General features: G+C 39.0%; 1 protein-coding gene across 11 annotated transcripts in view; it reads left to right on the top strand.

Moving 5' to 3' along the window:
* The window catches only part of fam49bb (family with sequence similarity 49 member Bb), a 68,037-nt gene that overhangs the window by 38,657 nt on the left and 15,059 nt on the right, over window positions 1–14,321 (top strand). For 5 of the 11 annotated variants that reach the window (XM_015354488.2, XM_015354491.2, XM_015354490.2 and 2 more), the window contains 2 exons: window positions 2,034–2,072; window positions 13,431–13,513. In XM_015354488.2, coding sequence (XP_015209974.1) covers window positions 13,441–13,513 — 73 coding nt within the window. In that variant the 5' untranslated portion in view covers window positions 2,034–2,072; window positions 13,431–13,440. Of the gene's footprint in view, window positions 1–600; window positions 691–2,033; window positions 2,073–11,334; window positions 11,419–13,430; window positions 13,514–14,321 lie in introns of those variants that run through there. The other 6 variants (XM_015354492.2, XM_069191058.1, XM_006634316.3 and 3 more) reach the window with 4 other exon arrangements.

Below are 14,321 nucleotides of genomic sequence, written 5' to 3'. Positions count from 1 at the left end.
AAGGAAACTGTATTATAGATTAACTTTTAGGTTAATCCCAAGCTATTTTCATTCTCATTTTTTAAAATGGGGGGGAAATGAGATTTTAGTCTTTTGACCAAATATTTTATGATCGGATGGAAGGTTTGCTGTTAAACACTTCAAATGCAAGAGTACTGTATTAAAATTTTAGAAGATAGAGGAAAGAGAACAGCAATTTAAGGAAAGACTTCTTAGCTTTGAATCCCTTAGTACTCAGGTTAAAAATCAGGATTCCCCTGAGTAATACTGCTTCAAAATTTGGGCCAAATCAGCAATGATAATGACATTAATAAATATAAAAGTAGTCTATGCCAAGTGAATTAAAAAATGATAGCTAACTTGAGTGCACTGAAGAAATAGGCCTTTCCTTCCTCTACAAAGACTAAGGTCACAGCCCTGCGTTGCTTATTTCACAAGACATAACAAAAACTGGCAGCAAATTGACAGAGTAGCCCTGTTGTTTGACTACAAACAATGCCCTAGATTATAGATCCCCTCGGGTCTTTTCAGGGAAGAGGTTGCGAGGCTGTGGTTACATGTTCATCTATAAAAAATCACCATCTTGCCATCCTACCCTGGGACAAAATCAGTCGGTTTTGGACTCGGATTTAAGAGATTCTTCTACATCCATTTCTTTAATGGTTTGACAGTATTGGAGTTCCTAGAGTTGTAAGTGTACTCGCCTTTTTAAGACATACTTCTTTTTTAATGTTGTTTTTGAATGACTTGGATGGTTGTATACAGCAAACGTGTTTTCATAACACAGTAGTAACCACAATCAAACCAATGAAATAATGTGGTAAATTAAGAATAGTGGCTGACAAAAAAACTTTTTTTTAATATCAATAACCATACTCCAAATTGCTTTTTATCTGATTTCGTTTTAAAACCCGGGATGCCAAATTAAAATTGCCTGTACTGGGTGCATTTAGGAAAGGTTTTTGAAAATCAAAACTGCATGTTACCCTTGACTCACTGACTGAGCCTCTTTTTACTTTACCCTTTAATAAACTTTCTGAACTTTTTCTCAAGCTATTCTCGATGAACCTACATAGTCATAATACTATGCATGGACTAAGCATCTCTTATTTTAAGAGTAAAATCAGTATTCCAGATCAGTAGACTGTCCGGAGTCTACCAGCCAGATTGGCTCACACAGCACAGACAGTAAATGTGTACTTGTAGTGAAATGAGAACAATTATGGCAAATTGAAAACAAGCATGGGCCAGTCGTGAATTTGAATGAGAGTAATGCCTGCATTATAATACTGTTTTAACCGCAAAGAACTAAGAACCAGGTATTATCATTTTTAAATGTAAGTAGAGATTTTTTTAACGTGTACTGTATTTCCTTAAACGAGGCATTTGAAAACTCTGAATATTGGAAATTCTTTACTGAAATTTGAACAGATGTTAGAATAAGTCCTGATACTCTCCTCCCTGTTCAATTCTATTTACACCTAGATTGCATTTGAAAAAATCTCGTCTGTCACATCTTTAGTGTAATAGCACTAATTGTTGGTTGCAACAGAGCTAGATTAAACATTGCTGTGAGACGAGTGGAAATAGGTCTGTGGCACGTGTGGCTCTTGAGAGATGTTCCACTTAATTTTGTCATCATACATGTGCTTAGTGAAGCTCTTAAACTCCTGTTATATGGTGAAAGATTTATTTACAGTAAAGGCCTGAGAGCTTTATTCTTTTCTGACTAGGAAGTATATGCTATAAGTGGAAACGCATATTGATCCGTTTATAATCAAACAATCATAGTATCTACTAGCCAGTGCACACAAGACTAATGAACCACAGAAATGAGTGAGGTACTTGCAGTGAAATTTAAGTTTCACTGCCAGATTCCTTTTTGATTCTATCAGAGAGTGAGTATTGCAGACAAATTGGAAAAAACATATTGGCTATTTATGGATGTCTTATGGATGTTGTAGATGTTTTTATTGAAGAGGACAATATGTTTTTCTAATTGTGCTGTCTCCCTTCTTCTTTTCCCTTTTTAGCTTGTGAGCCAAAAACAGAGAAAAGAACACTGGTTTGAGGTAAGGATCAATTCTAGTTTCTTATGCATCTGCCCATCAGGAAACAAAAAAGTATATCTGTTATGTGTTCTATTGGAAATTATTGTTGGAGATCTTAGGAAGTCTAATTCCTAATCTAATTGTTAGATGTTTGCTATAATACTTTCTACCATTTTATACCATGTAAAAGTGTTGAATCCTTTTGAGTGCACCCAGTTTGTTTTTTTACATCATCATTTAATGTTATATCCATGAAAGAGACGCTTCAGAGCAAATTAGGAAAAATTAGTATATTCAAACATTTTGCGTTCAAAGGAAAAGTGTAATTGCAGTATTCAGTTAAATGTTGTTTGTGAAATGACTAAAAAGTGAAATGACTAAGGAAATGCAAATGTGGTCATGAAAGAAAAGCATAGCTGTAAGTAGCTCATAACTAGTGATTCAATGGACTAACGCTCCTGCTTTGAGGTTTCTTCCATTCTTTGGAGGGTGTGCATGCCCATCAAAAGTGTGATGAGTTGTAACATTGGAACTGAAGCTGTTTGCCTTTGCATGCCAAGTATGCAGGAGAGGCTCCCTGAAGCAGTGTACTATTATGAACGAAGAACAGAAAGATGGACAACTGGGTTGTTCAGCCAATCTTATGTTGTAATGAAATAGACCTTCCAAGTTACTCTGGAAGTAGGAGTTAAAAGGCAGACAAGCTCTGAAATTTGATGCAACACCCTAAACATGTCTGTAAGACAGATTTACTTCTTCACTGGGAGTGTTGATACTGTTTTATTAGGAATTGCTTTCCAGTGCTTTCTTTACAGTGCTATGTAAAAAGTGCCTAGAGTAGCCCCAGTGAAAATTTTCCCTGCACAATAAAATAACATACAAAATTGTGTGAGTGCATTTAATAGAGAGATTAAATTTCAATATAGTATGTTAATGAGTGTTTTGGCAAAAATGCAAATCTATAAATAATGCTTAATTGATTTTCACTTAGCGTATCCACATCTCTGCAAGCGTATGTAGTCTCTACAAAACGGAGAAGTAAAATGTGTAATAAAATATTACTAGTTTTAAAAAGTCAATCTCGGGTCCACTGAAAAACATGAATGTGTGGCCAACTGTTGGTGACACTACTGTTCTTTTCTGACATTGTTCTCCTCACAGTTCTGCAGACTTTGAAAAGCAAGAAATAAAGTACAAATTATTTTCTTAACCATTTGTCCCCTGAATTGGAAATAAGTGATGTAGAGAGTCATGTGGAGTAATGATCAGGAAAATGGTGAAAGGCTATGATCCATTATTAAAACTACCGTTGTTAGAGTTTTATTATTACTTGCATGGAAGAAGTTTATGAACCAAGGTATTGAATATGTTGAAGGTGTCTTAGAGATGGACCTGTGGGTTCAAGAAGGGTAGCATTAACCAGTTGTTTTGTGCAGCTTTCATGATTCACTTTATGTAATGTTTTCTAATTTCTCCGAGTTTGTAGTGCTCCAGGAGGATAACCACAAGGGCAGTGATGAAGCTAGCAGCTAGCATTGGAAATGGTCAGGAGAAATAAATCAGACATCAGTACATATAACATTATGTGGGGCTTTGTGGGGCTTTGTATGCTCCTGGCTTTCCTGTTGTTCATGAGAAGAACTCTTTCATAGCCACTATTCTGTAGCTTCAACAATTTATCCCTGCTGTAAAAAGACAGGACTTTATCACATTGTTGAAAAGTGTGCATCACCAGGAAATTAAGGGATTTAATCCTTATTTCTGATTTCTGTTACACAAGTTTTTGTCTTCTGTTTGGATTTAGTGAAAGTGTTACTCTTTCTGTATGTATTTTGAAGGTCAGAGCCTGTCTAAGATGAGCTCATTGTAGTTGTCATTCTATTGTTCTTATGGAAACCTGTTAAAAGTACAGGGATGACAGTTCAAGGCCTTCTTAGTGAACTTTTCATGAGGTATCAATTTATCAGATCTGTCTTCAGCTCGCAAGCATTCAAGCATCACAAGCAATCAAGGTCAATAAATATTTTTAAAAATGTACCGAGGCATGTATAAACACGCTTTCTTTTGCTTGCTTATTTGTCTAGTGAAGCCATTTTAGCTTCCTTTTAAGTCCACAAGATGTCGCACTTGGCCAGGACTTTGAGTTATTGTGTGGTTTGCAGTTCCAGGGCACATAACAGGTCTGACATTGACTTACTGGCTTTTCTGGTAAGCAGTCCTAGGAAATTTGGACTTTTTTAGGCTAGTTCCATACACAAGGCTAGCTACACTTATCGACCCAAAGTAATACTAACCATTAGTTCTAATACTCAAGTATTTTAGTACTTACTGGATACACTGCTGCACTGAGACCTACGCAAAGGTAAAGTTGATGTGTTTAGTGCTATACACATCTACTGCTACAGATAAGTAGCGTTCAACATAGACCTGTCCTCCCATATCTTCTGTATGATATTTTCCCTGAACAAAAAAACAGATACCGAATTGTCTTAATAGAAAGCTTAAACTTCATCATTAAACATCATTAATGAGTGTTTTACCATAAACACTGCATGCCCATTAATAAATCATTTATTTTGTATACTGTGGCATGCTGCTACAAATTGGGGTGAATTGGAGAAAAAAAGACTACACATTTGGGATTTATTATTTTTTAATTAAATCACAGTTAATTTTTAATTTACAATTTAAATAAATCGGGCTCTTCATGGATATTGAGGAGCCTCATAAGTGCATTAAAAGGTTTTGTGCAAAAGGAGCTGTTTTTGGCTTTAAAAATCTTTGCCTCAAATAGCTTGCAAGCTTTGAAATTTAAATTTCAAATCCCAAGTGTAAACCACGGGATTCATTTAAGAATAAACTCAACTTGAACGGAAGGAAATATAGTACCTTTTCTTTTGTTTATGTGGAAGCAGTGTAAGGTTTTTGTCAAATAAAACATAATATTGTTATGTTTATGAATCACTAGTGCTGTCTATTCCTTTCTGCATGAACACTATAGTTTTGTCTACTGTTCCTACTCTACTACAGTTCCTACAGTTTTTTTTGTATTGTTCTAGGAATACTTAGAATATTTATTTTACTTAAATATATAAAGAAAATTATTCAACTCAGAATAACAAAGAACAATTCAAGGGATCTCCATATAAACCCAATGCAGCAATGTTTCGTGCTGACACTTGTGTAAAGCATTTGTAGCGACAACACAGCACTGTATATATGTACAATATCAGTGCTATTACCAATAAATTTGTTTGCTCAACCCATTTTCCTCCTTGTTGTTGGGTATGAATATTTAAAATATTGTAAGAATGGGAGCAGAATAATAAATCACCCTGCAAAGTTAAAGCACAGTAAGATGTACACAGGTAGCTATACGTAGGCCTGTTGGATGTTATTTGCTCTTGATAAGTTTCTGTGAGTATGTTAAATACAAAAAACGTGGAGTCAATAGCTCTGCACTGGTTTGTTCTTTGAAGTTGATACTGCACTGAATCTCTGTTGTAATAGAAACACTATTTATTTTCCTTCCCTAAGAGGGCGCTGCATGCAAACCTATTAAGATCAGTCTTCTGCATTGTGGTAACTCCTCTGCCAAGACTGAAGCTTTTTTAATGTACTAGAGCCTTTGCATCCCTGATTTATTCTCGACATCCCTATTTAAATTCATGTCTGCTCATAGCAGTGCTTGCAGTTAATGCAAAAAATATGCCAGTGATTTTTAAAGAGAAAACCAGTTCTTGAATGCAGATTTGAGTGGTACATTGATTGGGATTTGGAATCTTTATGATGGGTTAAGACTTTAACTGGCTTTTTTAATAAGTACTGTTCCATGTCACTGAATGTCAGAATTTTTGACTGTCAAGTATTTACAAAAGCTGAGATGCATAAGCCAGCTCCACTCAAAATTTCAAATTGGCTGATTAACACTTTTATAAGTGTATTCTGCTGCCAAAACAGGTACATTAATACTGTACAGTATGTGTACTGGTAAATCAGATGTACATTACATTTAGCTGATTATTTTTGCTGATCATTATTTGGAAAAACTGCCAGGAAGATGTACAGTAGGGATCTATGATGTAAAACGGCAAACTGTTGAAAGCTCTGCTCCATTTATAGCCCAAAGAGCTAGCCACACAGTTTTCAGTGTGCTTAATTTCTGCACTGTTTTGATAGCTAAAGCTCAGTGGAAGAGCCCATAGCCTCCTCAGCAGCATCTTTAATGTCATGTGGGAGCCCAGGGCTTTTTGAGACTCTGCACCTGTTTTATCTTGGCTAGGGGTAGCCGAGGGGAGAAACTGCAGATCTCCGCTCCTGTGTGCAGAAATCAGAACCCCCCTGGTCGCTGATTCACTAGATGCTTCATCTTCTTCTTGCCTTGTTAGATATCCTGCCATTTATCACCTCCAAGAGGAGTCTGCACTCTCTCTGCTTTTATTGGATTGCAGTTATTTATTTTGAAAATATCTTTAGGCCAAAGCTTTTACCTGCGTTTTATTTTAAAGAGCATCAAAAGGTAAACGTGATCATGGTTTTATGTTTTCCTTATAAAAGAGCTAAGAAGCACACCATTTTTTCAATTATATCTCCAGTGTCTGTTTAGGGACTGTAAGCCATACTAGTCTTTGTTTTGGCAGCAGTAAGGAAATGATAACTGCAGGGGAGATATTTCATGCCAGAAGTTGGAACAGTCTAGGTCTATTTAGTCAAGAGTAGGGGAGTCTTGGAGTTCCTGGAGGGCCTTGTGTTTTAGGACTTTTGTTTCAACGTGAGAAGTCACTTAATATTAAACTTAAGCACCCTCTTTTCTAAATTGGATATAGGGTTTTACAGCTGATTACAGAAGGCATTTACTTAATTAGAGGTACAACTACCCATAAATCACCTCAGAGCCCAGATAGACCAGTTTACAATTAAGCAGCTATTTGTCACCTCATAAACCCCTGCAGTTTGCAGAAGTGGCTGTCTAAGTTGTCAGAGGCACAGAATGGAATGCTTATGTATTGCAGGGGCAAGACAGTCAAGACCAGTGTGAAGGTTCTTCTTCACTGATTGCCTCCTGTCTTGTCCTGGCCCTAGCTTAGAGTGGCGAAACACAAAATGATAATGGACAAATGAAAAGGACTATAACCAGTGGAAGATTTAGTCATTTTTAGCTGTGATTTTAGATGAGATTTGTGGCGGCACATTGGCAACTGGAATAGCGGGTCGGTGTAATATCCCTGCTGTGCAACTCAATATACCCAGAGCCGAATCTACATCTTTCGAAGACCTATATATAATCCATGCTATAAGTAATAAATCACATAAGCAGCCAGCGCATAGTGATTTATTTTCCAGTTGGCTCTTTCAGTTCTTGCTTAAGTGCCACGAGATTGGTACTGTTGAAAAGGCCAGCTTGTTTCAACATTAATGCATGGCCAGTATGCGTTTGCTTCTACTTGATGTAGTCTGGGTGCAGCAAATGTTAATTTGCGTTTTACCTAGAGGGGGGGATTGGCAGGGTAGGGGGGGGAGCTCATGGAGTAGAAGCGTTAAGCTGTTTTCGGGCGGTCCACGGCCCACCTCAGTCTGAAGCCGCCACCGAGGGAGACCCTGTGTGGTTTTGTCGCATGACAGCGATGGCGCTCACCGCGGGGGTTGATCTGGCGGAAGGGCAGGCCTGCGTGCAAGCGCCATTTAGGAAGCCCTTCTCCGTTTTCCGCCTGTCTGATCCCGACAGCTTGCAGCACCGCGCGAGGTTGTTAATGGCCCATGTGATCTAATGCAATGTGGCGTGTTGCTGGGAGAATCTAGGTCAAGTTTAAAGCCGTATCCTCTGCTTGCCCCTGGAATTCCATGGGCGGGGCGTCTCAGCACGAGCGCATGTGATGTAAACACTGTAGTAGCGGTTTCAGTGAAGCACTGTGCATGGGGAGTTTTTGGGGGTGATTCTTTCAATATGTGCAGGTGGGTTCAAGAAAGGTCGTTTAATCATGCAGAAAGGTTTAGCATAGTGCACACTGAAGAGATTGAGACCTGTTTTTGCACAGGTGCTTCAATGAATGTCCTGGATAAGAAGGTCTTCCATACCATTCATAGTCATATCATATAAGTCTGTAAGGTCCTCTGATTTTTAAAATTAGCTCTTTAACAGAATTGCTGCAGGTATTTTTGTCTATTTTGAGTGTTGAAAACCTTTTCTTCTTCCTTTTCTAGGAATGTCCTGACAGCAAGGGTTTTCTCTTTCTAAATAACTAAAATCCGTGGGACCTTTTAAGGAGGTTATGCAGCTAAAATGGTTGTTTTTCGGTATTCTAAAATGTTAAAAAAAATCAAAGAAATTACTATTGCGTGCTTTCATTAAAATTGCTTTACTAGAAGCATTCCAAATGTACAAAAAGGGTTGTATCTTTAAGAGATTTAATTCTCCTTTGTACAGCAGGTACAGATTGGAGTTGGACCATGAAACTGACACTTGGCTCTGAGTTGTTTCCTAAAAAAATGTTTTCATCCACTTTAAGTGCTGGCCCAGTTTTGCTTTTTAGATTTGTTGGCGTTTTTACTGCGTACAGTGCAGCGTTGTCAAATGTGCCCTCAAGTCACAGACAGACCACCTTCGCTTGTTGGCAGCTGAGGAAATAGGAGCATGCTACAGTAGCTCAGTAAGTCCCCAGTGCAAAGTGAGCCCTTTTTATGTAGACATATTTTAATGTTTTCTTTAATTGTAATACTTTCTTAAATCTTTAGCATTTCAATTGACTATTTTACCTGTTTTTCTCCGCTGCTAGCAGTTGTATGTGTGACTGTGAAAGTGGCAGATTTGGATAGTTTTCAGCCCCCACGTTGTATAAATAAGGTTGTCGCCAGTGAATCTGTGCCATACTACCCTTGTTGTTTACAAGCAACAAGGTAATTTCGTTTTTTTCTAGTTGCTCTAACAACATCAAATGCATCTGGTGTTAAATTATCTAGTCTAATTGCCAATAACCATCCAAACATTTTGAGACCTTCTGTACAGATAAAACTTAAAATGATTGCATGATGTGAGACCAGAGATGTAAATCCCTGTCTTTATATTGATTAATTGTATTATTATTGTGTGTAGTACTACGCTACTGGTAGATCGTAAGTAACATGCATCACGTTACCATACGGTTTTGTCTGCTTTAAAGAGGATTGAGTAGGGAGCTATGTCAAATGGGTAGGGTCTCATTCCATGCAGAAAGGTAAATGTTGAGTTTTTTTCTGTGCTGTGTACCTGAAGAAGGCTCCACAGAGCCCAGACATAGCGTTTCTTTTCTTTATCTTTCTGCGTAGAATGAACCTTCACCTGTTCCTTTTAAAGAGAAGGCTGTTTTCTTTTTATGTACTTTTACCCCTCCCCCAGTGTTTAATCTGGAATTGTTAATCAACTTGGCTTTATAGAACTTTATAGGAACAATGCCTTCCACAGAAACAGCCGTCCCTTATTTTTCACAAAGCAAGTTCCTGCTTGCCTATGTGAAGAGAGTGGTCTGTCTCTTGCTGCCCACCCTGCAATTCTGCAAGAACTTCCCATGCGTGAGAGAGCACCGTTGTGCAGCAAGAGAAACCTTCCAGCCTGCTTCCGGTCTGCGTAGTTCCACTTGGGAAATCCCAGACAAAGTCGACCAGTCACATGGCCCATCTGACTTTAGGTCATCCACAGGGGAACCCCAAATTCATAAAGTCTTTCTGTTCAGACAGTTGTTCATGTTCAGAAGTAATGACCTTTGATCTAAGAAGTTTTGAGAAGCAAAGTGGTGGGTAAGGAGAACAAAAGAAAATTCATGTGAGACTGGGTACCGGAGGTCAGGAGCGGTGTCTGAAGAAACAAATCTGTGAGGCAGATTCCAGGGCATGAAACATCCAAATCTGTAGTTGGATGGAGAGATTTTAGATAGAAATGAGTTGATCATTGAGAGCTGGGGGAAGGCATGAACCTAGTTTAAGTGTTATTGTGGTGTGGATGCCTGTCTGGAGGTTTGGAATCCCTTTAAAAGGATGCAGACAATCTTGAAAGGGAGAGAGAAAATGCCAGTAGTTCTCCCATTGAATTTTAATGTGCTTTTCTGTAATCAGGCAGCATTTAAGTATAATGTCTAGCCAACCTCTCACTTATTACATAATACATCAAAGCACAAACACAACTTCGACAGTGCTTTTGCAGCGCTATTAGAGGTTATTGAAAGGTTGAGAGATTTCTTTAATCTATTTAAGGGTTTTCAGCATTAAATGTATTTTGTTTTGATTTGCTGTAAGCAAAAGAGAAGAAATAGGATTTGCATAGTTAGCGGTCGTAATTGATTCTAGATTTATTATTGTGAAATGCTTGGACACAGGCTGTGAGGCCTTTTGTGGGCTTTTGTGTAAATATCTTTGAGAGACACTGCTTTTGGGCTGAAGTATTTTTATTTCCATCACCTTTGTGAAGGAAATTTGGAACATCTGATTTGTAACAAATATTATGATACAATCTTGATTTCACACAGGTACACAACTGAGGATGCGTACAAAAAACAAAATCCAAAACTTTCTAGTCCAAAAGCAGATTTACAGTGCAGTGTTGCAGAGAGTGTTTTTGGTAACCTTGCAAAGAAGTTTGCTCTTTCCTGTAGTACAACACATGATGCAGACCTTTTTTTCCTTTTTATCTTTAGTTTTGAAGGTTAAATACTTGGTAAAGGATGTTTGATTAGCCATATGGTTCATTGGAGTGCAGTTCTGCAACTAAGTTAATTGGTTGAAATTGGAAATATGAATTTAGTAGCAGACTTTCTGGTATGACTTCACTTTTGTGAAGTTTAATCTGTGGTTCCATTCGTTGCATAGTGTCATAGGCACCCATTGTTACAGGGCTCTGATTGCTCCTGCAGATTTAAACCATATAGCTTCATGAAAGTGTGAACAGCTGTGAGAGTTTCTTGGTATTCTGCACGATTTCGGGTAATCCACGATGCTGTTTGAAGGGAACTTTGCACTACTGTTTTCCCAAGGTAAAAGCAAGGCAGTTGTTCCCTGGGGAACGCATTTTCTGCGTTTACAGATAAGATGACGGTTCTTGGTGTGGGACTACAAAGAAATTTGCTTCCTGATTTTTTCCAGGTAACCACAACTCAGCGTGTTGCTCCAGTCTGCGTAAAAACCACCGGCCACAGGTGTTCGCAGCCATACGCTGACTCGACTGCTGGCGTAACCTTAAATGGGTGCTTCCCTAATGCATGTCCCATCCTCTCCCGTTCCCTGGATCTAAATAATGTTGCCATTCTTCCCTTTTTAGGTTGTGCTGGGATGGGTAATCTCATTAAGGTGCTAACAAGGGATATAGACCACAATGCTGCAAATTTTTTCTTGGATTTTGAAAGTAAGTCCCCACAGAGTGGTAGAATGCCCCCTTCTCGCCACTTGTGAGTGCCAGAGTATTGTGGGGGAGAAGAGATCACCTTTTAACCTAGACTGCATGTGCTTCATGGTGCACAACAACTTGATCTCTTCCTTGAAAGATCAGATCAGTAACTTCTTTCCATTCTTTCTGCATTCATCTGCAATCTAGTGGTGACCAGTTCCGGAATACAGTACTTATCTATGAAGAATTCTGACTGAAAGCCCTTTCAGTACAAACTGCATGGTTTGATCACCCTTCATTATTGTTTATATTTGGGTGGACTTTTTTTCTTCTTATATCTGCTAAATGTTAAGACATTTAGCTTTTAGTATGCAATGCTCTGCATGAAGGATGTCTTAGAATTCAATAAAAACATTTTTTAACCTCAGGGGGTGTTGTTCTTTAGGGTGGCTCCGATATGTTAAGAGGTATCTGAAAACCTTGATAGAAAGGAATATTGCCTCATGATAAAATGTGCCTTCTCATATATTATATTGTTTAGTGTGTAAAAAACATTTAAAGGAGTAAAATCCCAAAATCGATTTTGCCTCGCGCCCTACAACTCACAACAGGCGGCTCACTGAAGTGAAGCCAGTGTGAACCTGGTCAGTACCTGGATGGGAGACCTCCTGGGAAAAACCTAAGGTTGCTGGTGGAAGAGGTGTTGGTGGGGCCAGTAGGGAAAGCTCACTCTGTGGTCTTTGTGGGCCGTAATGCCCCAGGATGGGAAAACTATAAAAAGGAACCATCCTTAAGATAAGACATAAAGCCAAGGTTCTGACTCTTTGTGGTCATTATAAATCCCAAGGTGTTTCTCGAAAAGAGTAGGGGAGTTAACCCCCTAGCCTTTACCAGTCACAGCCTTCTAATAATCCCCATCTAAGAATTGGCTTCATTACTCTGTTTTCCCCACTGATATCCGATGTGTGGTGAGTATACAGTGCGCACTTTGGATGCTGTCACACCATCCAGGTGTGTGCTACACGTTGGTGGTGGTGGAGGGGGGGCACCATTACCTGTATAGTGCTTTGAGAGGAGTGTCCAGAGAAGCACTATGTAAGTGTAAGGATTTATTATTCTTGTTTAATTTTCATCACCTTCATTCCTTGACTTCTCCCCACAGGATGAGTTCTTTATCTTTACAGTCTCAAATATTAAACCTGCCAAAAAATTACCTTTACAGCAGAGTGCAGTGTGAAAAAAGTCGAGATAGCAGTCCGTTAAAAAATAGGGGGTCGGTAGTCCATTCACGGAGGACTGTGTTACTAGGTCAGTTATTTATAGGTCAGAAAGACAAACTGCCAGGCAGGTCTCTGCCTCTATAACCTATTTAAATTGGGATTGCAGTTCAGCTTCTTCATTCTTCCCACCTTTTTTGTATTCCTGGCTCAAGAACTTGAAGAAAAGGCTTCACAGCTTCAGTGCTGTTCAACACCCTAGTAGACAGGACCCAGGGGGCTCTCTAAAGATTAGGTGGCCAAAACAGAATGAATTACTCGGTTAACCATGAGAAACTCCTGCTGTGGAGGCAAAGGGGGTCAGCGAGGACAAGAACAAGTCACGGAAATGACAGGGCAAGGCAGATGTACAGGAGATAAACTCTTTGAAGCGTTTGCATGGTATTTATAAGCTGGGAATCCTCTGGTGAAAGGCCTGCTCAGTTAAAATTCTTCATAATTATAGACTCATTCCTGTAAACTGGTCACCGCTCCATATCTTCTGCGGGGTTCAGGGGGTGTCAAAGGGTGCAGACGTTAGAGACATCTGGCAAGTGCCGCCGCTCACAGGAAAACCACACAGCGTCTATGGAGTTCAACAGTTGGCGCATCTGGGCAGGCCCGAGGTGTCTGCGGCTGATAACGCGCTGTCTGGAGCCGGAAGCAGTCGTGTGCCCCCTCTACACCCTGTAACTCCTCACTCCCTCGGATCCGTCTCTCTGGGTTACTTCCTTTTCACATACAGGGAACCTCTCTCTCTTCTTGTCTTAACAGGTGCCTTAACATGGGGAACCTTCTTAAAGTTTTGACTTGCACAGACCTTGAGCAGGGGCCAAATTTTTTCCTTGATTTTGAAAGTGAGCTCATTTATTTTTCTTTCTCCTTCACCCTCTCCTGTCAGCCCTTTCCGTGTCCCCCTTCAGGTTTGCCACGCCAAGCTTCTTGCATGCCTTAGAGATTTTGTGCATGGCCGCTATAAACGCTATGCAAATTGTGATCAATTGCATTGAATGATGTGCCACAGATATTGGTTTACTACATAGTTTAATATATGATGGCTTTTTCTGTGTTGTCAGACTGTAGTGCAAAATTGACAATTCGAGCATTCATCACAATTTAGGTAGGAGCCATTCACATTAACCATTCAGTTTTATCTCTTAAAGTATTGATGTTCACACAATTCCTCAATTTGGTTTTATGATTAAGTTTTCTGTTCAAATAAGCAACACTCTTCTGAATTGCCGTACTATATAGTAAATGCATTGGGGAAACATTTTAAAAAATCCTTTCAGTGGTGTGCATCCTTTTTAACAACCTTATGGCTGTGTACATGGAATTAATGAGTAAAATCCAGATTTAGTTGTGCTAGTAACAATATTATATTAATTACAAGCTAATCATTTATTTGAAAGCTTAACAAAAAAAACAGAGAAGCAGAGAAGCTTATATGTTGCAATAACACACATTTGTTATTGTGAAATCTTCGGCATTGCTCAACTAATGGGATAGTCTTGTCTTTTATTACCCATTTGGACGTGCCAAGACAATTGAGTGCCTTATGAAGTGGATTTTCTATCTTCGGAATTCAAAACTGGGATAAATAATAACTTGGCTGTTCACTCCCACCTTCTCAGTTCTCAGATAGTGCTTAGCCTTGCTATAGAA

This window comes from Lepisosteus oculatus, chromosome 6 (genome assembly GCF_040954835.1).
Source record: "Lepisosteus oculatus isolate fLepOcu1 chromosome 6, fLepOcu1.hap2, whole genome shotgun sequence".
Taxonomy (NCBI): Eukaryota; Metazoa; Chordata; class Actinopteri; order Semionotiformes; family Lepisosteidae; genus Lepisosteus; species Lepisosteus oculatus.
Note: the sequence above shows the minus strand (reverse complement) of the source record. Positions and strands in the feature narration are given on the sequence as shown.